Consider the following 26936-nt stretch of genomic DNA (forward strand, 5'->3'; position numbering starts at 1 on the left):
CTTCTTCAGATTAGGCAAAGGGGGGATTTGAAAACAGGTTTCACACATTCTAGGTGAGTGCCCTAACTACTGGATTGGGTATTCTGTGAAGCACACATACCCAAATTCCCAATCTGATTGCCCTCAGCTGCTCTTTGTGAAAGGCCCAATCTGATAGGCTTGCTCTGAAAACATCTTCCACTTTGGGCTCTCTGTGCAAGATAGGCAGGGGAATGCTTATTTTGAGAACTCTTCCACAGCTTGGGTGTGAGTCAGGATGCCAAGCAGCTCAGTGGTGTCAAAACATAGGCAGCTTTTCACATGCCCACCAGCAGCAGGTTAGGCATGTAGAGAATTTAGGCACTTCCAGTTTTAGGCAGCAACTGAGTGGGGGTTTTGAGGTCTCAGTGGAGCTAAAATGTTGGATTTAGACATCTAAAGTAGCAGGTAGATGTCTAAATCCCTTTGTGGATCTAGCTGAGAGAGGTTAAAGGCCTGAGCAACTCTGTTCCCATGAAAGTCAATGGAGAATTTTAACTGATTTGAATGGAGGAAGAATAAGACTTTCTTAAGATTGGTCAGTGTGTAGCTAGGAATTGAACCGAAGAGACCTAACCAGTTTTCCCCTCCTCTAACCACTAAACTACGTTTTCTCTCCTACTGAATTGCAAATTTGCATGTTAACGTTGACCATCAGGGTATGTTAGAGTCTATCTCTTAGAGAATTTTTTTCAGAGAAGGATTATATAGTTTATTTGCATATGAACTGTGGAGTTTTTTATACTGATTGTATCTTGTCCACACACAGATTCATATATTTAAACAATTCATAGATTCTTAGAGAAATCACATGTACCTTAGAAATTGAAAATCTTGATTAATGATATATTTCATGGGTTCACTAAATCTGCATTCACGTAATATATCATGTAATGTATAGCTACAAAGAAAAGAATTTTAAGACACTTTAATATGTCATTCTTTATATTAAGATTTCATTTACAAATAATTTATAAAGGGTTAATAAATGCTTAACAGGTATTATAAGCATGTTGCAATCATAAGCAGTACGTGGTATAGTTGGTTATAAGTACCTCAGTAGAAAGTGTAATGAATGGTTATAAGCAACCTGTTGGACTCTACAGCTGATTAGTAAATTTTTAAATTATTCAGATTTTGCTCAGTAATGAGCATAATAACCATTGTCAGTGTGCTTTTTTGTTTAACTAATGAATGTCATATACTTCTTTCCCTTCTCCCTTCCAAGGATATTGTTAATACAATCATCAAGCACTGCTCTCCTCAATTCTTTTCACTTGGTTTGCCTGGTGCTACCATGCTTATTATGGATTTTATTATAGCAGCTGGTAGAGTGGCTGCTTCTTCTTTTCTCAATGTAAGTGTTCATCAGTTCATTTGCTTTTGTGATTGTATGTAATCATGAGATCTTTTAATAGAAAATATACTATGCAACATTGTTCTTCAGCTAGTGTGTATTGACCTGTCCCAAAAAGAGAACTTAATGCTTAATTATTGAAATCACCAAGTAGTTCATTAAAAGATGGCATTATAAAAATCCTATATAGAAGGTATAATATAAAGAATGCAAAAATTTGCTGTTTATTCCTGATGTCTGTTTAGCCTCAGAATTGCAGGAACAATTATGAGAGAACTCTTGAAATAAACTCCTTTATGTGTGGTGTTTTTTAGTTATGTCATCACCCACATGCATATCCAGAGTCTTTTTTGTTTTTTAAAACTTACGGAAGACGTACCATATTAACAAACTTTTAAAGGGAAGGAACACTTTATTGGTGTATTAGGTCCACAGCTATTTAAATATAGTAGGTTTTGTACTGATGTCGCAATGTATCCTTTGGGACTAATAAGAAGTAAAAATGTTGCGGTTGGCCGTTAAATGATGATGATCCATTTTAGGAGAAGTGCTTTGTATACCATAGATATTACATTGTTACTGTACAAAACACTCCATGATTCACAGAAGCAATTAAATACCTTTTAGCAAGGGATGTTCATATAATACTGCAACCTTCAATTAATGCTCACCATGAGCCGGTGTCATCTTGCTCATCCTGAGATATTTAACTTTTAACTGACCAAGGTTGGCTTTCTCTTCAAAATCTTGAAATATTCAGAGCTCTATTGATGGTGTATGTTGGCGATCTCTTGCCTCAAGAATGGGGTTCTTGGCAAAATACTGTCTTAGAAAACAACTATTGCCGGTAAATAATTTCCCCTGTATATTGGTTGAGGTGATGTCAGCTTAGTTTTTGGATCATCCAGTATAATCTCTTTGGAGTTTGCTATGGATTTTTACAGTGTTTTCTCTTTAAAAGTGTGTTACACTTGTAATTCCTCCATGTTGTTGCTGTACAGTGCCTTCCAAGAATGGGGCTGGTGGCTCTTAAAATTGCTAGCTTTTGCATTTGTATTTTTAAAAGTTTATACCTTTCAGTTATTTCTGATCAGCTTGATTGGCAGAGGCATTATTTATCCTTTAAAACTTTCTATTGTGTGTTTATAAGAAAAATATTTAGAAACAGTGTTTTATCACAAAGGCTATTTAAATTATTCTCTTTTGTGGTAATATAGGATGTAGAGCCAGTACCGTACGTGGTAATGGAAATTTTGAGTTACCGTTTCAACACAGCAGCTTATTTAAGCAATCTTAGTGTATATCACACAGCTGTACTTTTTGTGATAAATACAAACTGCTTGAGTTTCTCTCTGGCCTCCATATTGTCACCAGGATAAACTTAATAAAAATTCAACCTTATGTAAGGTAGCTGGATATTTCATCTTAGTGCAATCTGAGTAAATATTTTTGTTTTTTCCCCATTCCTAGGCACCAAGAGTAGAAGCACAAGTTCTGTTGGGATCTCTTGTCTGCTTTCCTAACTTATATTGTGAATTGCCAGCTCTACACCCAAACACTCCTGACATAGTTGTGTCTCATTTCACAGATGTTAAGGTGGGAATATTGAAAACATATGTATGGTATTGCAGCTACCAAGCTGTCTTTTTTAGTAGTATAGTGTTCCAGGTAATTTTTACTAATATTTAGACATTCTAATGTTCTTTTTAGATCTTCATATGTAGAGGACAAGATTTAAGTCCATAAAATTTGTCAAAATAGGCTTTAAACTTCTAAACATGTAGTTATTTTGAAATTACTGTTGATCAACAAAAACCTTCAAAAGTGTCTGCATATGTTCCTAAAAGTAAATGTTCAAAATAATGCACATTTCTTATGCTTGGTCATTGTGATCACTTAAAAAGTTTCTTGGCTTCAAACATCTCAGAAAGAAGAAAAAGACTTGGTTTCTAGCTGCACTATTTATTCCATTTGCCGTTTATTTTCTTAGGGGCTGCCAAAAGCCCCTATGTGCACCTCCGTGGTGGCCACAATACATAAAATCAGAGAGACTCCAGCACATGAAGTTTGGGCTCTGTGACAGTTTAACGTAGCTGAAAGCAGTCTGGGTTCAGGGGTCTGTGTACTACTGAGGTTCTTAAACTGGGGGTCATGGAATGTATTCGGGGGGAAAGGGAGCATGAGGAGCTTTAGGGGGGGAAAACTTGCTGCACACATTTTACCCACAGCAATGAATAATTACCAAAGTTGATTTCCTCTCAGAAAGCGCTGTGCATTTGACTCTAGATGACACTGTGCATTTTGATGGATTTTTATTAAGCTTGCATAGCTTTATACAATGTCGTTGCCATCTGTACGCTAACCCATTTGCTACAATGAAGTGTGCACATTTAATTGTACGCATTGACCACAATCGCAGTTTTGCTTTTGCTCTTATTACAATGGATTGTTGGCTTATTCATGCAACAGATAAAAAGAAACTCAAGTGAAAACCAAAGAGGTCAAAACTGGTTCAAGAGAAGCACCATTGCTGCATATATATATGTACTTGTGTGGCAGGAAGCGGGAGGGGTCATAAACTACTACAGACACAAAGAAGGGGGTGTGTGATCAAATAAGTTTGAGAACCATTAGTCCACTGTGTCTCTGACTATAGGGATCCTGCAGGTTGCTGCCCCTGCTTCCAATATTAAGAGTGGAATAATGTATGAGGTAGCTCCACAGACCTTGCTCACTGTTTAGAAGTAAATTTAGTTCCCTGCACAAAGCCTGTTTACTTGGGCTTTATGGAAGGTGAATTTCACCAGTAAGAACATTTGGCCCTCTTGACTCAGGCAGAATGACCTACCCACACATTAAGCAGTGGGAGCCATTGTCTGGTTTGTAAGAAAAGATGTGTGGCCCTTTTAAGGACTAGATAGCCAGAGAGTGACTTGCTGCAGCAACTTCAGCCCCCAGATGTCCGAAAGAGGGGGAGACTATTTAGGTTCATGCCAGTGCAAGAAAAGCCATCTTTTACCTGGACCAGGTGGAGCAGCAGGAACAACATCACAACGAATTCTCCTGGCACCACATAGGAACAGATAGGTGAGAACAGGAAGCAGGGGGGGAGGCATTCTTTCCCCTCTCCCCCAAAGCCTACAGTGGTAAAAGCAGGCATTTGGTAACAGAGAGGGTGAGGTAGGGAACTCTGCTCAGAGCCATAGCAGACTGGTGAGAATGGGGAGGAGCCTTCCCCCTTCCAGCCTGCAGCAGCAGAAGCAGGTGTTTTTAGCAGAAGGGGAAGAGGAGGGAGTTTCAAACTCATCAGTATCAGAGGGGTAGCTGTGTTAGTCTGGATCTGTAAAAGGAGCAAAGAGTCTTGTGGCACCTTATAGACTAACAGACGTTTTGGAGCATGAGCTTTGGTGGGTGAATACCCACTTCGTCGGATGCATGTAGTGGAAATTTCCAGGGGCAGGTCTATATAAGCAAGCAAGAAGCAGGCTAGAGATAACGAGGTTAGTTCAATCAGGGAGGAGGAGGCCCTCTTCTAGCAGCTGAGGTGTGAAAACCAAGAGAGGAGAAACTGGTTTTGTAGTTGGCAAGCCACACTCATCAGTGTGGTGCCACAGCAGAGTGGTCAGAACAGGAGAGGGTTGTCCGCCACTCACTTCCAGCCAGCCATAGAGGCATGTTAGAGCAGACGAGGAAAGGAGTTCCAAACCCAGCTCAGAGAGGACAGAGTGGGACTCAAACGGTCATGGGAGCCCAGAGGTGGGATCCTTGCCACATGGGCAAGGGGTTTGACCAAGGTTGGAGGATCCAGGGGTGATCTGTCTGTCTACCAAATGGATTCCTCTTTAGTGGGAGATAATGTGGACCCTGTGGAAGCAAATGCTCCCAGTGGTGAACCACCTGCATTTTGGGGTGGAGGAGCCATCAGAGAATTGATTCAAATAGTCTAGGCAGTTGCTTCTGAAATTGTTTCCACGGCACTAAAATGTTTACAAGGTGTAGTGAGTCACCCAGACCCATGATATTTCAATGAAAAATCTGCAGGACAGAAGAGTGGCACGGCTGGCAGGGGTGAGTGTGACCAGCACCAGATGGAGGTTGCAGAGGCAGGGCGTGGAACTGAGTCCCTTCTGGACAGTGCTGCAATGGGGGGGGGACGAGGGGGATTTCAGTGTGGGGGTTCAGGGAACTTGCCTACTTTTCCTCTTGGGGGACCTAAGTGTGGGAGGGGAAGGTAGTCACCCCATCTCCCACATTGCAAGGCAGGAGAAACTGAAACTAGAGGGGTAGCGGAACTAGCAAATAGGCTACAGGGGGTGGATCTGATGTCCTAGGACAGGGGCGGCCAACCTGAGCCTGAGAAGGAGCCAGAGTTTACCAATGTACATTGCCAAAGAGCCACACTAATATGTCGTCAGCCCCTCATCAGCTGTTCCCACTCCAACCTGCAGTGCCTCCTGCCTGCCAGCAGCCCCACCAATCAGTGCCTTCCATTCCCTCCCCATACCTCCTGCCTGCCGCAATCAGCTGTTATGCGGTGCGCAGGAGGCTCTGGTGGTGTGCGGGGGGAGAGCAAGAGCATGGCAGGCTCGGGGGAAGGGGTGGAGTGAGGGCAGGGCCTGGGGCAGAGAAGAGGCTGAGCACTGAGTATTCCCCAGCACATTGGAAAGTTAGCATCTATAGCTCCAGCCCCAGAGTCAGTGCCTAGGCAAGGAGCCACATATTAACCTATGAAGAGCCGCATGTGGCTCCGGAGCCACCAGTTGGCCATCCTTGTCCTAGGAACTGTGTCTTGGATGTCTGGGATACACACACCTACAGAAACTTATGGCATTACACAGTTGTTGCAAGCTAGCCTTCAGTTGTTGTAGCAACTGTGAGCTTCTGGGGGCTGGGGGAAGGTTGGGTGTTCTGGAAGTGGTAATAATGGAAACCCAGCATGGGTCTGAGTTTGGGAGATGGACAATACTCAGGTGAGGCAGACCCCTCACCAGGGCCAGGAACCCGTACTGGGCAGGGTGAAGGGGTGATTTTTGAGCACCTTACAACTCACCAGCTTACAAGGAATGTGAATTTGCTGGATGGAATTACTGCCCCAGGGGCAGCAGGTCACTGAAGGTTCCCCAATGGTCAATCATGAATATGGTTATCCTGGGGTGGCTGACCCAGTGGGAGTTCACCAGCTCACTACTATTAAATATAAAATTTTTAGTGGTGAATATGTAGACTTTGCCTCCCTGTCCAACAGTGATAAGTTGACAGAGTGTAAACTGGGGCAGAGCAAGCAGGGCAATCAGATAGTCGAGTGGCCAAGGGTGGCTAGAAAATGGAAAGCCGCCTTCCTGATCTATACAAACTTTATTGCGGAGGCTTACCCAGATGAGCCCAGCATTGTTCAAATATATGGATATAATCAGGAAGGTATATAATACATTTGGGGGCATGGCTTGGCTTAACTATGACTAAGAGTTTAGATTGAAGGTGGCAACACAAACCAGGATCCAGTGGATCATACCACATCATAAGCTATGATTAGAATGGATGGCCTTACTTACAGAGGTCTGGTTTCCACACTGACAATGGAGCTTTTAGAATCAGATAACTAGTAACTGGAATTATCTGCACTGTACACTTTTATTTGCTGAGTACTCCCTGACCTTTAGGACTAAAGTTACAGCCTAACTGAACCGCATCCAGTGTCTCCTGTCCCCCTTCCTCAAATAGGATTATATCTGGAACACAAGATGCATGTATTGCTTTCTTAGTTTATATCTAATATTCTGTTTTCAGTGTGATACCTGGAACAATTCATAGTTTGTATTTTAAAAGAAACCTTTTAACTTAGTGGTAAAGTTCTGTAGTATGTATCAAATCCTGGTTCAGTCACTCACACTCTCTGGGGCAGCAGGTTTTAAAAGTATTCCAAAGAGACTATTTGCTACCCAGATTTGTGGAAAGTGAGTACTGTGCATCAGTTAACAGCAACTCCTCCAGTCAGTAACAAGGCTTGATGGGTCCTGAAAGAATACACTCTTGCAGATGATGACTGATGACCATGTTGTGAGGATTCAAAAGAAGTGAGAGTTCATAACCAGGAAATTATAAGTATGTATTATGTTAGATATTAGTATAATTTATGAAAATATAATTTTTAAAATGTAGTTCAATAAAACTTAGCTGGATGTGGCCAATTACTTGTTTGTTTGTTTCCCTCAGGCCTATGGTCCATTTCTGTGTATTTTGAGAAAGTGAGTTCTTCAGGCAGGGTTCATACTTTCCTTTAAAGGGCCTGGTGCATTGGAGGCACTGCTAGGAACAAAATAATTTAAAATTTAAGGGGTGTGTGTGTGTGTGTGTGTGTGTGTGTTTTGTGTTAGATGAGTAAAAAGTCTGATTACTTAAAGAGCCGTTCACTTGAGACCCAGCAAAAGAATAAGCCTGTGTATTCTATAGCAGAGCCCTTATATTTTTCTAAAGATTTTTGTGGAGACATTTCTGGCAACTGAGTTTGAACATTTTCATCTTTTGTTTTAGGAACTCACAATCAAAACTGTATTAAGTTCTGCAAGAGAGGAGCCATCTGGTCCTGCACGGTAGGTCATACTTGAACAAGTGATGAAAGGCTGCCATATTATTGGAGCTCTTTTATAATTGCACTGTATTCAAGTAGGTATGTTGTAATCGAAGTTCTCCTTTTAGTGCTTGTCCATATATTCCACTAGTGGTGCATGTGCACCCTGCTCACTTTTGCCAGCAGTACCTGTTGGGGACTGCGTCTGCACCCTGAGAGTCCTCATGCCTCTGTCAAAGGACATAAAGGGCAGGATGACCCCAACCACTCCTCAGTTATTTTTCACACCCTGTGGCTTTGGGTCAGGACTTTGCAATATCCAAGCCCTCACTGAACTTTGCAGTGTTTTGAGCTCTTGCTCCCTGGACAGCCTCATAATTGTTTGTAAATAGCTCTAGGTAGTGATTGTTAGGTAGTTGTTAGTTTAGTGTAGGGGTGGGCAAACTATGGCCCACGGACTGTTTCCAGCCCGTCGGATGTTTATATCTGTCCCTTGAGCTCCTGCCAGGGAGTGGGGTCAAGGGCTTGCCCCGCTCTGCCCGGCGCTCCCAAGCCCCCGACTCACAGTTCCCTTGATGAGTACCAACTTCTGGCATGCATAGCCACACTGCTTAGGCGTGATTTAACCACACTGTTTCCGGGATCATTACCCGCCCCTACGCGGCAGTCCCCCACCCACTCACGCAACAGCGCACCCAATGTCTTCCTGGTCTCCTACGGCCCCGCTCTTGACAGCTTTGAAACTGACCAGGGGCCACACCCGTCACAGCTAGGGTGCCATGGTGGTGCCTGGTACGGCCGCCTTGGTGTCACTGCTGGCAGGGCCCCTAGGAGTCCCCAGTACTGCTCCCCCCACCCCCCGCACAACATTCCATGAGCCCTCCTTCCCCCCACCTTGGCAACAGTCCTTATAGAGCCCCCCTCCCCCACCGGGCATTCATGGCTCACCATACAATTTCCATACCCAGATGCAGCCATCAAGCCAAAAAGTTTGCCCACCCGTGGTTTAGTGACTAGTATAGTGCAGTGTTGCTTTTTAATTCATTCCTTTAATTTATCCTGCCTCTGCTGTAGCAGAGCAGAAGTGTCTGGGGTTTAAGAACTGTCCTTCATGTAAATAATGCCCCTCAATAATAAGATGCCAAATGTGTTTGGGAGAAGGGCATATTGTTAATAGGTACTCAATTTGTTCGTCCTTCTCAAAAAGAACACACAAAGCTAGGGAGCCACACCCGACAATGTTCTTTATGGAAGGATCAATGCATCACTCCTCAGATCCAGGAGCAACAGAGGCTGAAAACCTAGGGCAACTATCATGTAAAAATACTCCTATCATCTCATCAGCCTGCTCCTTTGATGTGCAAGTAACTAAGGGCATGCCTACTGCGGTGCAACTGTACCAATGTAGTTGTGCTGCTGCAGCACATCAGGTGAAGAAGTTCTGTGCTGACAAGAGAGAGCTCTTCCATCAGCATAATAAAACCACCTCCATGAATAGCAGAAGCTATGTCAGTGGGAGAAGCTCTCCCACCAACATAGTGCTGTGCACACGAGCGCTTATGTCGGCATAACTTAAGTCACTCGCGGGAGGGGGGAATATTTGCACCCCTGAGCAGCTGAAGTTATGCCAGCATAGGCTATAGTGTAGACATAGCCTAAACCAGGATTTCTCAAACAGGGGTTTCCGCTTGTGTAGGGAAAGCCCCTGGCGGGCCAGGCCAGTTTGTTTACCTGCCCCGTCTGAAGGTCCGGCCGATCATGGCTCTGGGCCAATGGCTTTCCCTACACAATCGGCGACCCCTGTTTGAGAAACCCTGGCCTAAAGGCTCTTAAAATTATAGAATATCAGGGTTGGAAGGGACCTCAAGAGGTCATCTAGTCCAATCCCCTGCTCAAAGCAGGACCAATCCCCAACTAAATCATCCCAGCCAGGGCTTTGTCAAGCCGGGCCTTAAAAACCTCTAAGGACGAAGATTCCACCAACTCCCTAGATAACCCATTCCAGTGCTTCACCACCCCCCTGGTGAAAATTTTTCCTACTGTCCAACCTAAACCTCCCTCACTGCAACTTGAGATTATTACTCCTTGTTCTGTCATCTGGTATCACTGAGAACAGTCTAGATCCATCCTCTTTGGAACCCCCTTTCAGGTAGTTGAAAGCTATCAAATACCCCCCCTCATTCTTCTCTTCTGCAGACTAAATAATCCCAGTTCCCTCAGCCTCTCCTCATAAGTCATTTGCTCCAGCCCCCTGATCATTTTTGTTCCCTCCACTGGACTCTTTCTAATTTTTCCACATCCTTCTTGTAGTGTGGGGCCCAAAATTGGACACAGTACTCCAGATGAGGCCTCACCAATGTCGAATAGAGGGAAATGATCACGTCCCTCAGTCTGCTGACAATACTCCTACTTATACAGCCCCAAATACCGTTAGCCTTCTTGGCAACAAGGGCACACTGTTGACTCATATCCAGTTTCTCGTCCTCTCTAATCCCTAGGTCCTTTTCTGTAGAACTGCTGCCTAGCCACTCAGTCCCTAGTCTGTAGCAGTGCATGGGATTCTTCTGTCCTAAATGCAGGACTCTACACTTGTCCTTGTTGAACCTCATCAGATTTCTTTTGGCTCAATCCTCTAATTTGTCTAGGTCCCTCTGTATCCTATCCCTACCCTCCAGCATATCTACCACTCCTTCCAGTTTAGTGTCATCTGCAAACTTGCTGAGAGTGCAATCCACGCCATCCTCCAGATCATTAATGAAGATATTGAGCAAAACTGGCCCCAGGCCCAACCCTTGGGGCACTCCGCTTGATACCAGCTGGCAACTATTCATGGAGCTATTAATCACTACCCATTGAGCCTGACGATCAAGCAAGCTTTTTCTCCACCTTACCGTCCATTCATCCAGCCCATACTACTTTAACTTGCTGGAAAGAATACTGTGGGAGACTGTATCAAAAGCTTTGCTAAAGTCAAGGAATAACACGTCCACTGCTTTCCCCTCATTCACAGAGCCAGTTATCTCATTTTTACAGAAGGCAGTTAAGTTAGTCAGGCATGACTTGCCCTTGGTGAATCCATGCTGACTGTTCCTGATCACTTTCCTCTCCTCTTAGTGCTTCAAAATTGATTCCTTGAGGACCTGCTTCATGATTTTTCCAGGGACTGAGGTGAGGCTGACTGACCTGTAGTTCCCCAGATACTCCGTCTTCCCTTTTTTAAATATAGGCACTACATTAGCCTTTTTCCAATCATCCGGAACCTCCCCTGATCGCCATGAGTTTTCAAAGATAATGGCCAATGGCTCTGCAATCACATCCGCCAACTTGTTTAGCACCCTCGATGCAGCGCATCTGGACCCATGGACTTGTGCTCATCTAGCTTTTCTAAATAGTCCTGAACCACTTCTTTCTCCACAGAGGGCTTGTCACCTTCTCCCCATGCTGTGCTGCCCAGTGCAGTAATCTGGGAGCTGACCTTGTTCGTGAAGACAGAGGAAAAAAAAAACATTGAGTACATTAGCTTTTTCCACATCCTCTGTCACTAGGTTGCCTCCCTCATTCAGTAAGGGGCCCACGCTTTCCTTGACCACTTTCTTGTTGCTAACATACCTGAAGAAACCCTTGTTGTTACTCTTAACATCTCTTGCTAGCTGCAACTCCAAGTGTGATTTGGCCTTCCTGATTTCACTCCTGCATGCCTGTGGCTATCTTCCCCTGCTAGGACAGCTATTATCAGCCTAGGAGGAAGAAAGGAACATTCTAACCCTAAAAAGTGTAAAACTCCACATTTATCCTTGGAGAAGGGTAATGCAAAGCCCAGAAAGGGTCCTTCTGCAACCCATGCAGACTCTGGTCACCAATCCTTAGTACCAGTCTCTTCAGTTCATAAGAAATTACCCACACCAAAGCGCATAGTACTGACTATCCCTGTACCAATGCAGTCTGTTCATTTACCTTTGGTACCAGAGTTCTTGGTACTGAGGACTTGTATGGCATGTAGAGAATAATCTATCTCTTTGATAGTGTTCTCTCTGTTAGCATTCACTAAGGTACCCCCTAGTGGTACCGGATGCTTCTTAGACCTCGGTACCGAGCACACCTGTAGTACCAGCCAGAAGTTGCATAGAGGGTCTGCTTAGCATCTCTGCCACAACATCACCACCACTAAAGGAGAAGTGCTTCTTCTCCTACTCAGCTTCTGATGATGGTGGAGAGCCCTCTCCCTCTCATTCCCTGGGATTTAAATAGATACACCTCTCATAGGGAGTCTAGGTCTCATTATCATTATCCTAGTTCTGAAGTTCACCTGAACCCTATTTCTTGGTATCTTCCACCATGGTCCCCTGCTCCCTATGCTTTACAGCACCTTTGGCCCTACTGGGCTCGATAAAGCTTTCAGTGTGCAAATTGGTCAGCATCTGCAACATGTTCCAGGCCTATATCTCCACTTCCACTGTCGCAAAGAAAAGCACTTTTAACTATTCAAGAACCAGATGCTTCTGCTGAACATCTAGACTAAGGCTCTGAAGAAGTTAAACCGATGATCTCATTATTCTAGCGCATGTAACCTTGTCCTCTCCTCATATGGCTGTAGTTTTGTTAATGCCCTCTTCATAGTCAGAGGGCAACACATCTTTTTGGGCATTGCTCAGCAGAATGGCAGATGTGCTAGAGATCCTAGTAGAAGTTGTCAAAGGGAAGTCATACAAGCTCTGACATCTTGGATACAACCATGCCAGGTCATCTAGCTATTGCTGCTAATGAAGGCTTCCTGCACCTTGTGAAGTTGCTCTGACAGAAACTGGCCTCTCTAGCTTCAACTTGCAAGCATTTACAGCAACAATATCAAGTACCATCTGCTGGTTTCATACAGTTTTATATACATCCTGCTCCAAGATCCTCGTGGTGTCAGTAGTCCATGAAAAGATGAATCATCAAGGTCCTTCCAAATCTACCACTTGAGATAAGGAGCTTAAGAAGTAGACTTAATTAAATGCAAAAATTGCTTCTTTTTTAAGCCTACAGATGCTAGCCAATTTTCTAGCATTATTGGCAAAATTTGACTATGAATTTTTATAACGTCTCCAAATTGCCAATAAAATCACACAGGACTACAGGGGGAAAAAATTAAGTCTTTGATTTCAGAGTGGTAAATTCAGAATAATCCCGTAGTGTAGACGTACCCTTAGTCCTGGCCATGGCAGATGTTGATGCATCTGATACCATGGCCAGGACTAAGGGTACGTCTACACTACGGGATTATTCCGAATTTACATAAACCAGTTTAGCAAAACAGATTGTATAAAATCGAGTGCGCGCGGCCACATTAAACACATTAAATCGGTGGTGTGCGTCCACGGTCCTAGGCTAGCGTCGATTTCTGGAGTGTTGCACTGTGGGTAGCTATTCCGTAGCTATCCCATAGTTCCCGCAGCCTCCCCCACCCCTTGGAATTTCCGGGTTGAGATCCCAGTGCCTGATGGGGCAAAAATCATTGTCGCGGGTGGTTCTGGGTAAATGTCGTCAGTCACTCCTTCCTCTGGGAAAGCAACGGCAGACAAGCATTTTGCGCCTTTTTTCCCTGGATTGCCCTGGCAGATGCCATAGCATGGCAATCATGGAGCCTGTTTTGCCTTTTGTGACTGTCACCGTATGTGTACTAGATGCCGCTCACAGAGGCGATTCAGCAGCGCTACACAGCAGCATGCTTTTGCTTTTGCATGACAGCAGAGATGGTTACCAGCCATACTGTACCATCTACCATACCATAAATTGGTAATAAGATGATCATGGTTACCAGTCCTTTTGCACTGCACCATTTGCTGCTGTCATAAGTGCCCCTGGCTGAGATCAGCGAGGGGCGCAAAAGCCAAAATTGGGAATGACTCCCTGAGTCAATTCCTCCTTTTTGGTATCTAAAAATAGAATCAGTCCTGCCTAGAATATGGGCAAGCGTACTAGAGAACCACTGTATCATAGAACCAGAGAGCACAGCTGCTCTGTGTCAGATCCCGCAGAAATTATGAGCTGTATGCTATTCACAGGGGGTGCTCCTGCAACAACCCCACCTGTTGATTCCATTCTTCCCCCAGCCTTCCTGGGCTACCGTAGCATTGTCCCCCCACTTGTGTGATGAAGTAATAAAGAATGCAGGAATAAGACACAGTGACTTGTTAGTGAGAAATGAGTGGAAGGCAGCCTCCAGCTGCTATGATAGTCCAGACAGGACATTAAGCAGTGTGGAGGAGAGGAGCCCAGCATCCCGCTGCTAGCCCAGGGGCAATTGAATCTTTTCTTTACACATGAAGGGTGGGGGCTGATGGAGCTCAGCCCCCTGTTGCTATGATGAGGACCGTTACCAGCCATACTGCACCATCTACCAGGAAAAATTAGGGCCAGGCGCCCTTGATCGACCTCACGGATGCTAGTCAGCATGGTTACCAGTCCTTTTGCACTGCCCCATGTGCCAATAGGCTGATGATGACGATGGATATCAGCCATATTGCACCATCAGCCACCCATGGCGGGGGGGAGCAAGGATGTTGGTGTTGAGTGCTGCAGCATCGCGTCTATCTGCAGCATTCAGTAAAGATAGGGTGACATGTAAAAGAGTCAAGAGAGGATTGTTTTCCCTTTCACTTCTGGGAGTGGGTGGGGGGTGCGTAAATTGCCGAGCTATGCCCTGACCCACCGCGGACACTGTGTTTGACCCTAGAAGCATTTGGAGCTCAGCCAAGAATGCAAATGCTTTTCGGAGACTGCAGGAACTGTGGGATAGCTTGAGTCCTCCAGTCCATGAGCGTCCATTTGATTCTTTGGCTTTCCGTTACGCTTGTCACGCAGCAGTGCGCTGAGTCCCTCCTATGGCGTCTGTCTGGAGATTTTTTAAAAATTATTTTGAATTTCGTCTTCTGTAACGGAGCGCTGATAGAACAGATTTGCCTGCCCTTACAGCAATCACATCCGCATGGTCCATGCTGGAGCTCTTTCTTTATTTTGATTTTTAACTGCATCGCCACACACGCTGATCGGAGCTCCACGCTGGGCAAACGGGAAATATTCAAAAGTTCGCGGGGCTTTTCCTGTCTACCTGGCCACTGCATCCGAGTTCAGATTGCTGTCCAGAGCGGTCAGTGGTGCACTGTGGGATACCACCCGGAGGCCAATACCGTCGATCTGCGGCCACACTAACCCTAATCCGATATGGTAATTCCGATACTAGCGCTACTCCTCTTGTTAGGGAGGAGTACAGAAACTGGTTTAAAGAGCCCTTTATATCGATATAAAGGGCCTCTCAGTGTGGACGGGTGTGGCGTTAAATCGGTTTTACACTCCTAAAACCGGTTTAAACGCCTAGTGTAGACCAGGCCTAAGAAACCTCAGATGTCATGACAAGATCATCCTGGCTCCAAGCTTCCCGCATTCCTTAGAAAGTACAAAGTTATAACAGAAGACCAGTGGTTTGAAGGATATGACTTACTCAGAAGACTAATGAGGTCTTGCATTCTTTAGGAGTGTATTCATCTGCTTTGAAGAGGAAAGCAGGTAGGCCTCAGTCTTGCTTTACACACTCCTATTACCCTCAATACAGACTTTCTCAGCCCCCAAGAAAGCATCAGAAGTTCCAGAGGAAAAAACCATCAGCATCCTCTATATCATCATTACGTTCATCTACATCCTTGAGGAAGAGAATTTGCCAAGAGCTTTGTATGACTTCTAGTTGGGGCCTCTGTTATTTCCTCCCTTTTGGAAACCATCTTTTTTTTATTTTCATCACATTTGGAGAACTATAACAACAGACCAGGGGGCTATGGAGGTAGTAGAACCAGGATACTCCATTCAGTATCACACCCTTTCCACTTGAATCTTCCCCCTCTTTCCCCAGGGGTCACCCCCACCCCCCATTAGAGCATGCTACATCAAGAAGTTGAGTCACTTATGTCTTTTGGTGCAATAAAAGAGATTCCAACAGAATTCAGAAGGAAAGGGGTTTACTCCTAGTATTTTCTGATACCAAAGGAAAAGGGGGTCTCCTTACTAATTCTGGATTTGAGACAGCTGAATACCTTCATCTACAGATTCAAGTTAAAGATGGTAACCCTCGCCTCCATAATTCCCTCCGTAGATCCACAGGAGTCATACTTAGCTCTTGACCTTCAAGTCTGTATAGATGTCCATCATGTCTACAGAAAATATCTAAGATTTCAAGTGATCAGTTCCCATTATCAGTACCAGGAATTGCAGTTTGGATTGTCAGGGACACCAAAGGCATTCACCAAATGCCTGGCTGTAGTAACAACCTACTTGAGTAATTAATGAGTCATACGTTACCCATAGATCAACAACTGGCTCACCTGAGGGAAGTCTCCTTATTGACTCCATTCAGCAAGCTCTCCAGCTCTTTGCTTCCCTCGGGGATTCAGTGCACTCCTACTCTTGCAGCTTCCACATATCTCCCCCACTGTGATCCAACCCCCTTCCTGCCTTTGAACTTCTATCTATCATACTGTACTCTTCCCCGTCCCATGATGTACCTGTCAATCGCTATCCACTTCTCTCCTTTTCACGTTACTTATTGATTTTGACTGTACTATCTCTTCCTTGTCTTTCAATTTCCAACATTAGCCTTGCAACTGCAACTTTTCATGTTAACTTCCCATTCAATCATTTCTTCTCCCATCTCCTCTCCTTCATCTCTGGGTCATGTCTTGGCCATGTGAAAATGGCCACTACTCAGATTTTATCTTCACTCAGCAATATTCCCTCCCTGGCCCATCTATTGCTGAATTCTTTCTCTCTGACCACCATCTTCTCCTCTCCACTGCCCTTGATCCTCTCCATCAACACTGACTCTGTAATCAACTCCTTAGACTTCTCCCACCGTGAAGTCCACCCTTCCAAACTTTGTCCTGTCTTTGTACCTCACATCTGTTTGCTCTGCTCATGATCTAAGGAAAATCAATGTAGATTTCTTCCACTAAGATTTACCATCTCCTCTTTATTGCAAATATAACGTATTAAAACATCCATGAGCAAGACCCAAAAACCAAAATTAAACCCATGAGGTTCTTTTTGCTCTGTTTGTACAGCGGGGTACTGGTTCATGACTGAGACTCCTAGGTGCTAGGATAATACAAATAATAATACATAGGTTGTCTTAAAAATCAAGAGATTTTAAAAAAATACTGATGTTTGTTTTTGTTCTGTTAATTTTTTTAAACCTGTAGAGTGTAGCCCTAACCCACAATTTGTGTGCGCTAATTTTAGTTTGAATTTTTAATCTGAAAGATATATGCACAATTTCAGGGGTTCTTCCTTTTCCCCCTGCCCTCACCTGCTTGGCAGGGAACTCCACTTTTACCCTATTCTAGCCTCTGGGATGAGGAATTGAGATTCTTGTAAATTTTAAAAATCATTTATATAGCATCATAAATTAAGGTTTTTATGTTTTTCTTGTTTAGGAAACTGTAGTTACATTAAATATATATCTTGGAAGGCAGTCTAAAAATCACAAATATCCTATATTATATAGTGTTTTATTGCAGGTATTTGAGCATTCTTGGAATCTTGAGTTCTTCTTTGAATATGTCAGTGTAGGCCCTGCTGTTGGTGTGCATGTGCCTCATGCACGTGAGCTTGGACTCTTTTGAATAGCAGTGGCTGTCAGGGCTTTTTATGTGCCCTGTGTAAGGGCATAAAGGGCGGAGTGGCCGCAACTCTCCTTCAGTTCCCTCTTACCACCTGTGTCAGCAAGACAGAACTTGGACTGTCTGACCCAATTCTAATTCATGAAGAAATCTCTTTACCCCTTATTGAGATTTTTTAGTTGGGCATTCTTCCACCCTCCTCCCCCCACTTCCCCCAAAAGGAAGTGAATAAGCAAGGTGAGACCCTCCTGTACATTCAGATATACTGGGGTGAAAAAATACTTTTTACCAACCATTGGTAATGGCAGATTCTAAACCAACAGGGTTTATATGCTGTACTTCTTGCAATGGTCTGATGCCCTTAATTGGTGGACACAGCAGATACCTCTTCTGCCATGGGGAAGGTAATATCCCTAACAGATTATATATGCCTTTCCTTCTCATTGCACACTGGAAAATCTTGAGATACAAGACTCAAACTACACTTCTTGGCGCAATCAATGAAGTTGCATTCAATCCAGGCATTGAAATGTCCTCCAAACCAGAGCTGAGAAAACTATCTTTGCAAGTGCCCACATCTTTGATTCCAGAAGGGAGACAAAATCTAAAAGAGTTCCAAGACGATCAGCATTGGGGCTGGGTTTCCCGGTGCTGACCACATTGGCACCAACACCCGGGGATAGAGATCTGACAAGTAAAGTATCCACACTGAATGCAAACACAACTCAAGGTGGTCAAACAACCATACTGCAAGGACTTGAGGCCAAGAGATGAGTGCTCAACCGTCTATGATGTTGAAGGCAAAGTCAGAGAAGAAGGCTTGAGCGACTGTCACACTGGTATAAATATTGAGAGCAAGATCCAACCCAATACAGACTCTAGCACTGACCAGCAAGCCCTTTGACTACTCAGGTATGCCTTCAAGGAGACACCACCACCGTCCTCTTTCCACTGGCACCAGCACCAGCAATATCAGTGCTAGAATCCCAGCCAGTGACACTGCCATCCCCAGAGATACACTTTTCATCACTGTCTGTGGGCCACTCTGAGTCCCTTGCTACAAGCAGGGAACCCTCTTCCAAGAGACAGGAGTGGTATCCTAAAGAGAGTGATTGATTTTTGAGGGCAGTGCTGAAGTCTTAGGTGTTTTACACTCCAGTACCATCCTGTATGTCCTTCTGGTACCAGCCCCCTTAAAGACACAATACCATCTTAATCTTTGGCATACATCAGACTTCCTCCTAAAGGCAAGTTTGACAAGACAGTTGAGAGCCACCCCAAAACCATCCCAGAGTTGACCTTTGGAAGCCACCTTGCCCCTTTTCTATTGAGCGTGACTGGAGATTATGGCCAACACAGGAGTGCTGGACATCATCACCCATTCCCCATCCCTCTTCTGGAACTCTTCTCGCAGGAGCCTATTACAAAAAGTGGCCTCATTGCTTCATCTAGGAGCCATAGAAGAGGTTCTGCAGAAGTTCAGAGGGAGAAGCTTCTATTCCTAGTATTTCCTTACTCCAAAAAAGAGAGGGGATCTTCATTCTATCATAGACCTGAGGAAACTGACAGATACATACACTGCCTGAGATTCAGGATGGTAACACTTGCCTCCATTATCCAGTCATTGCAGGTTCAAGAGTAGTTAATGGCTCTTCGCTTACAGAATGCATACTTCCACACTGCCATCTACCTGGCCCCCAGGAAGTACCTGCAATTTAGGGTAGGGCCAAGCCATTATCAGTACAAGGTGCCACCCTTTGGACACTCTGCAGCACCGAGAGTCTTTACAAAAGTGCCTCATTGTACGTGCACTCCTAAGGGAAAAAAGCATCCATGTATATCTGTATCTAGACTACTAGCTGATCAGAAGCAGATCACATCAGGAAGTTCTCTGACAAACCTCAACTATGTGCTACCTCTTTTGCCAGCTCGGCCTCCTGGCAAACTACAAGAAATCATCTCATGATAGAATTCATATGGGCCAGGATAGATTCCATGATGGTGAGGGCATGCTTACCTTAGGACTGAATCCTCTCACTTGAGTTGTTAATAAATGTGGTGATATTACACCTGGTTGTAACAGTATGGCCTTGCCTCACATTATTAGGCCATATGTCTGCATGTACAAATGGGACACTGCTTGCCAGACTTCATTTCACGCCTCTACCACTCTGGCTCAGGTCAGTGTACTCCCCTGTGAAGCATCAGATAAACGGGAGCTTCAATTCTATCTTGTGTTCTCGCAGTGCTGATCTGGTACCTGCATCCCAACAGTGTTTAAAAATGGGGTACTGCCTGTGACCCATCACCATCCAGACCATTAATCATAGAAACATGTGGAACAGGCTGAGAAGCCCACCTGAATCATCTGCAAATACAAGAGATGTGGTCCTCAGAGGATGTAAAATGCCATATACATGAAAGGGGTGCCTGCTCTGAAGCAATAACTGCCACAAAGCAATAAGTCTGGAACTGGTGCTATCTATATGACATAACCACTAGCCGTGCATCTCTTGGGAGTCAACATGACTTGACAGACTTTCTAAGTAGACAATCTCTCACCATCCATGAGTGGGCACTGCTGAAATCTATCACCTACTTGATATTCCTCCAGCGATAGACTTGTTTGCCACCAAGGACAACATCAATTGCCCAGTCTTCTGTTATGTTATGTTCCACAGGAGACATGAGCCTGGGATGCTTGCCAGACACCCATCTGCATTGAAATTGGGACATCCTTTATGCCTTCTTACTGATTCTCCTACTCTCCAGGTTGATTGCCACAGGCTGATGAGGCGAGGCCAGGCTTCTTCTCATAGCTTGTTACTGGCTGAGACATTTCTGGCTGATGGACCTGTAGCAGATGTTCACGCATCCACTGATCAGGCTCCCAGATTGCCCGGACCTGTTTTTTCAAGATCAGGGTCAAGAATTGCACCCAGAACTGAAATTGTTGCCAAGCTGGTGTGGATGTTCGCTGGCTGAGCACCTGGAAAGAACCATTCCTCACATGTTCAGGAAATCCTAGTACAAAGCAGAAAACTGTTCATGAGACATATTCCTTCAACTGGAAGAGACTCACGGCAGCCAAACATGGCCTAGACCCACTGCAGCCACCCTGGTATTGAGGATTCTGGACAATTTGCTGTAACTAATACTCTGGGCTTCCATTTAGTTCAGTCAAGGTTCATGTAGCAACGGTATCTTCCTCTAATACAGTCATTCTCAGTCCTCTTTCATCCAACAGTATTCAGATTCCTTAAGGGTTTGCTACATGCATATTCATTATTTAGAGTATCTACTGTAGCATGGGAAATCAACATCATCTTTTTAAAGCTTACTGAAACCCCTTCAAGCCTCTCTTGGGGCACTCCATCTATTGTCTTGCACTCTAAATAGTCTTTCTAGTGGTTGCCACCTCAGACAAAAGAATGAGCAAGCTTCAGGCACTTGTGGTAGAGCCCCCATGCACTCTGTTTCAACAAACAAGGTTGTACTGAGACCTCTTGCAAAATGTATCGCCAAAGTGGTTTCTAAATTCCACTTAAACCAGTCAATCAACTTACTTATGTTCTTCCAAAAGCCAGATTCCATACAAGTGGAGAAGAAACTCCACATCCTAGAAATATCCCGAGCTCTTCAATACTGCATCAACAGGACCAAATCTTTCAACTCTCCTAACGTCTGCTTGTGGCTATTGTTGCTTCAGCGGGTCAGGCCATTGTGTCACAAAGACTTACAAAACGGGTAAGTCATTGTGTCTCACTGTACTACCAGTTAGCTGCCTCTCCCACCAACTTCTAAAGCCCTTTCCACCAGCACCTATGCAGTATCCTTGACTTGTTTCCAAAACATACAGATATCAGGAATTTTCAAGGCTATTACGTGGAGCAATACACTCACATTTGTCAAGCATTATACACTGGACTTAGCTATTAGGTCAGATTCCAAATTTGGAAGAGCAGTACTCCAATTTCCGTGCAACTGATTCTGCTCCTCATTCCAACCATCCGGGGATGATCTCACTTGCCAGTTACCTACAGTGGGATCCACACTGACCTATACTACTGTGGTTCTTTGAAATGTGGTAATGCGTGGATCCTGCAAACTGCCCTCCATCCCCGCTTTTGGAGTTTTGTCTTTCGAGGGAGGGTTGTGGCCGCTCTGAAATTTATGCCCTTATACAGGAACATGAGAAGGCACAGGATGCATGTGCAGCCCCAACGGACACCACTATTCAAAAGATTGTGAGCTCATGCGTGTGTGGTGGTGTGCACCTGTAGTAAGAGGCACACTGACTGCAACATCTCAAACTACAGTTAATGCAGGGTAAGTAACCATTCCTTATGTTTTTTCTTATCTAATCTTGTTTTGCAGATGTGTTGCTCTTTGTAGCCTTGGCATTTGGATCTGTGAGGAACTGGTTCATGAGTCACATCATCCTCAGATAAAGGAAGCACTGAATGTGATTTGTGTCTCTTTGAAGGTAAGAGATTAGGTGTGCTGCAATCTGTTATAACTTAAATTAAAAATTATTTACATCTTCAAAGTCCAATGTGAAAATTAACTAGTTAATCCTCACCACAACTCTGAATTTGGCAAGTATCATTTTACAGATGATGAGACTGAGATTCAAGTTAAGTGACTTGCCCGACATAGATCAGTGATGTAGTGTCAAAGGCAGGGTTATATACAGAAGTCCCTGGCTTCCAGTCCTGTGTTCACTCCGAAGCAAAATAATTAAATTATTTTTAAAGGTGAAACTAACATTTTAGTACCTGCCAAAGCAAGGCATTGCTTAACATCTAAAGGCCAGGTTGTGAGCTGAAGGGGAGAGCACAAAGAGTATCCCTTCTTTACACACCTGCGCAAGTGTCAGTCACATTTATAGTCCCCGCAGAGCCTCAGGCACTTCTTCCTCATAGTGCAAGCCACCCTAAATGGAGCAGAGGAGGCAGAACAGCATCTCTGTCCCTACTCTTGACCAGTCAGCAACTCTGGCCAGATGTGCAAGGGGGAGTATGCTGCACCATCCTAAGGGATGTGTTACCTGTGCACTTGAGAGCTCCAATAGGTATTATGCCTTTCTGGGGCAAAGTGCCTCTCAGCGCTCACATTGGGGCAGTGCAGCACAGTGTATACTCTGAACCTGAAGTAGGTCACAGCTTTGCACTGTTGTAGTTTATGATGAAATTATCTATAGGAAAGAAATAACAGAACTCTAATTTTGGCAAAAAAAGTAAAGGAAGAATTTATTTTTACTACTGTCTTACTTTAAAATACACCTCTACCCTGATATAATGCAACCCGATATAACACGAATTTGGATATAACGCAGTAAAGCAGTGCTCCGGGGGGGAGGGAGGGAGGGTAGGCTGTGGAGTTCAGCAGATCAAAGCAAGTTCGATATAACATGGTTTCACCTATAACACGGTAAGATTTTTTGGCTCCCAAGTACAGCGTTATATTGGTGTAGAGGTGTACATTTGTAAAGTTTATTATTAAATTCATTTTGTTAATGCTGAGGAATGTTAGTTTGTTCATAAAGATTTTCACTTCCCCCTCAATATGATCTGGGTAATTTATAAAATTAAAACTTTTACAATTTTAGGTTGTGTGGATGTTACTTTGTTATAAAGACCTCTAGATTTTCATGTCTTCTGGATAGCCTGGTGGAGTGAAGGATTGTTGTCCATGTGATTGCTATTTTGGCATTTGTTCACTCATTTGTACCTTATTTAGACATAGGTGCTATACACACACATTTTAAAAAGCAGTATATTCAAATATAGCTAGTAGCGGTTGTGGACCAATATCAACACAGTAATACCTGATGGAGAGATATGGTGGAGTCATCTTGTCCTTTCCTTTGGGAGTGGTAGAACCTTCATTATTCTGAAACAGCCTTGAGTTTCTGTAGTGATCATTAAGGCTATGATTTAGTCACTGGTATTTTTAGTAAAGGTCAAGGGCAGGTCACAGGCAATAACCAAAAAGTCACGGTCAGTGACATGTCGATGACTTTTACTAAAAATACCCCTAACTAGATCTTAGATGCTGTGGGGAGGGTGGGTGCTGCTCTGGGGCAGCCTGAGACCAGTTGCCTGGGGTCAGCTGCTGCAGCTGTGGAAGTCACAGAGGTCCCGGAAAGTCACAGTATCCGTGACTTCTGTGATCTCCGTGAAAGTTTTACAGCCTCGTGATGGTATTCTACAGCTTCCTTGACAATCTGGTCTATTGCCAAGCTTGTTCTTTAGCCAATCTTCCTTCTTCCCCCCCTCAAATATGTAATCTGTATTTTTCCCCATTAAAAACAATTACTTTCTATTCAGTCATTTATTGAATAATCAGAATACCTGGCTTCTACCCACTTAATAGCATCTTTATAAGCTAAAGATGTTGCCGACTGGTATATTTCTCAACAGCATGCTCTGTTTTCTTAAACTTTCCTAATAAGTCTTATTTTCAAAACCTTTCTTAATTTTCCTTATTTTCACCTGAACTCTCTACAGATAGTCTTTTTTGGCTGTGATAAACAGAATGGTGATGCAGCTTTGGAGGCTAACCAGTGCCAAGTGGAGCTGAATAATTACATTGCTGTTTTTAACATGGTTCTTTTAGTAATAAACACCATATTGCCGTTGCCTGTTTTGCCAAATCACATTTTAGGTGTGACACCTTCTCAGTGACCTGATTAATCTCTCTAATATTCTATAACTTGTGCATTTGATGATTTCAGCCAGTTTCTTTGTGAATTTGATATTAGACAAATGTCACTTGATTTTAACTCATCTCTCCAATTTATCAAAGTTGTAAAATATTTTAATCCTGTCATCCAAAATAATTTGTTTTCCTGTTTGTTCTCTCATTCTTTTTAACAACAATTATTTTAAACCAGTATCTGTAATAACTGCACATATTAAGTATGGACCAGTTAGTGCTTGTATTGGAAAACACTGCTTCAAGTTGGCAAAAACTTTGGAGCATGCCATCTTTTCTCTCACCTTGAACACTGGGGTAAAATATCTGCAAATGTACTATCTAATATGAAAAGTTCATAAATACAGTTTTGTGTCATGACGAAACAAGCCAGCTGTAGCGTGGTACATCAATAATGTCTTGGCTTCCACATAGTCAAGGATTTGGACTCCCAGAGTGGGTTATTTTCTTGTTGGGAGAGGACTGAATGGCTACAGATACAGGAAGCTATATTTCTAGACTAACATATTTACAAATATAGTATGTACACCATTGAACAGGAATGTAGATGACGAAAGCAAATTGCTTGCTTATAACTCCGACTTAGCAACTCATTCAGAACTCCAGCCAAGGAGCTATGTCCAAGTATAGCCAGCAGTTTATCTATAAACACTGTGAAGACACTGCTGTCTCTTTTAACCACACTGAAAGTCTCAGCATGAAAGATGCTAATTGGCCATCTGTACCACTGCAGTTAGAGATTATGTACCACTCAATAATATCTTGATCTTGGAGTGACTTCAAAGCCTTCCAAAAAATACCTGTTGCTGACGCCAGTAATCAGAAATGAGTTCAGCTGAACCAGTGCTGAATGTATCCTATAGGTAAAGGATAATTACTTAGTTTATTTAGTGCTGTTTTGGGAACCGTAGCTGAAACCTATTCTGAGCACAAGAAACGTGGAGGGGGGAACAGCCCAGAAAGTAACTTTAGGAAAATATATATTGAAGATGTGGATGGACTCTGATGGACCATCCTGGAAACTGTGTCTCAGTCTGATCAAAGAAAATCTGGTAATAGAGTAGAGTATCAGCCACACATGCAAGACCTAGGTCTATTTGAAGAGAAATGATTGAGAGAGAGTATTACATAGTTTGAGCAATATCCCATGGACTTATCACCCCTTACTTCCTCTGTGACCGTGTACATTGGTATAATATCTTAATACTACCCTCTGAGACAAAATTTTGCTAATATATAGACCAATCAAAATGACACAGGTGGTGATATAAAATCTTTGGGGTAGTAAATAATAACAACAAAACAAGTTGTTGTTATAGAGTGGTCTAAATTGCCTAGTTAAATAGTCACAAACCAAGAAAATGCATATTAATACAACCAAACGTGATGTAGTACATCTGGGAACAAAGAACTTAGGTTATACCTAAAGGATGGGAGACAGTCTTGGAAAGCAGTGACTCAAAGGACTTGGGCATCATCATAGATAATCAGCTCAGCATGAGCTCTCAGTGCAATGCTGTGGCAAAAAGGGCTAATGTGATCCTGGCATGTATAAAAAAGGGAACGTCACGTAGAAGTAGGGAAGCGATCTTGCCTCCATACATAGCATTAGTAAGAATACATTGTGTCCTGTTCTGATGTCCACTCTTCAACAGGATACGAAAATACTGGTGAGAGTTCAAAGGAGGGCCACAAGTGTTGGAAAACCAGCCATATAGTGTGAGGCTTAAGGAACTCAATATATTTAGTTTATTGAAGAGATGGTTAAAAGGTGGCTTGGTCACTGTATGTAAGTGCTTACGCATGGAAAAAATATCAGATAGTGAGGGGGCTCTTCAACCTTGCTAACAAAGGCACAACAAGATCCAAGGGCTGGACGTTGAAGCTAGACAAATTCAGCTCTGAAATAAGTTGCAATTTCCTGGCTGTGAGGGAACTTGAACATTGGAACAGCTTACCAGGTTAGTGGTGGACTCACCATGGCTTGGAGACTTGAAGACGCGATTCGATTTTTTTAAATTCAGTTTCTTGGATAAATTGTATTGCACGTGTGTGTGTGCAGGGGGTTGGGCTGAGTGGTCATGGTGCTCCCTTCTGGCCTTGAAATCTGTGACTGAGTACCCTGTTCATCCCCTTTTTTCCTGGGCAGTAGGGAGAAAAGGATTGCTTGCATTGCCTGCAGCATGCTCTTAGCACTTGCAACTCTGCATGAAAGCAATAACCATAATTAAATCTCATGCTCCAGGGCTTCAGTTAGTTACCTGCAGAGGTCAGGAAGGATTCTTAAATTCAATAATCTGGACATTCAGGATGTCCAAACAATTCCCAAGTTCCTCCACCCCACTGTCTGTCTCTCATAGTAATAATAAGTTTCTTGATGGGTAGTCATGCAGGTTTTTAAAGATACTTCCAGCAGTCTGGATTTGATTTCAAATTCAGTAATCCAGTTGTCAAGCTTTCAGTTTTTTTGTTTGTCAAGGTACTGTGGAGGTCACCCAGGAACATAAGTAGAGAATCTGTACTCTGCTTATTGTACTCTCAACCACTTCTGCATTATCATTTAGCAGATCAGAAGAGATGATTTCATCAGGAATAAAAGAGAGTTCTGTTTTAGTCTTGTCTTCTG

At 43.5% G+C, this 26936-nt stretch overlaps 1 protein-coding gene across 11 annotated transcripts in view; it reads left to right on the forward strand.

Moving 5' to 3' along the window:
* Window positions 1-26936, forward strand: part of RALGAPA1 (Ral GTPase activating protein catalytic subunit alpha 1) — a 258521-nt gene that overhangs the window by 134596 nt on the left and 96989 nt on the right. For all 11 annotated transcript variants that reach the window (XM_039534629.1, XM_039534621.1, XM_039534630.1 and 8 more), the window contains 4 exons: window positions 1247-1375; window positions 2846-2971; window positions 7907-7965; window positions 21968-22076. In XM_039534629.1, coding sequence (XP_039390563.1) covers window positions 1247-1375; window positions 2846-2971; window positions 7907-7965; window positions 21968-22076 — 423 coding nt within the window. The remainder of the gene's footprint in view (window positions 1-1246; window positions 1376-2845; window positions 2972-7906; window positions 7966-21967; window positions 22077-26936) is intronic.

The sequence above is a fragment of the Mauremys reevesii genome, linkage group 4, assembly GCF_016161935.1.
Source record: "Mauremys reevesii isolate NIE-2019 linkage group 4, ASM1616193v1, whole genome shotgun sequence".
Taxonomy (NCBI): domain Eukaryota; kingdom Metazoa; phylum Chordata; order Testudines; family Geoemydidae; genus Mauremys; species Mauremys reevesii.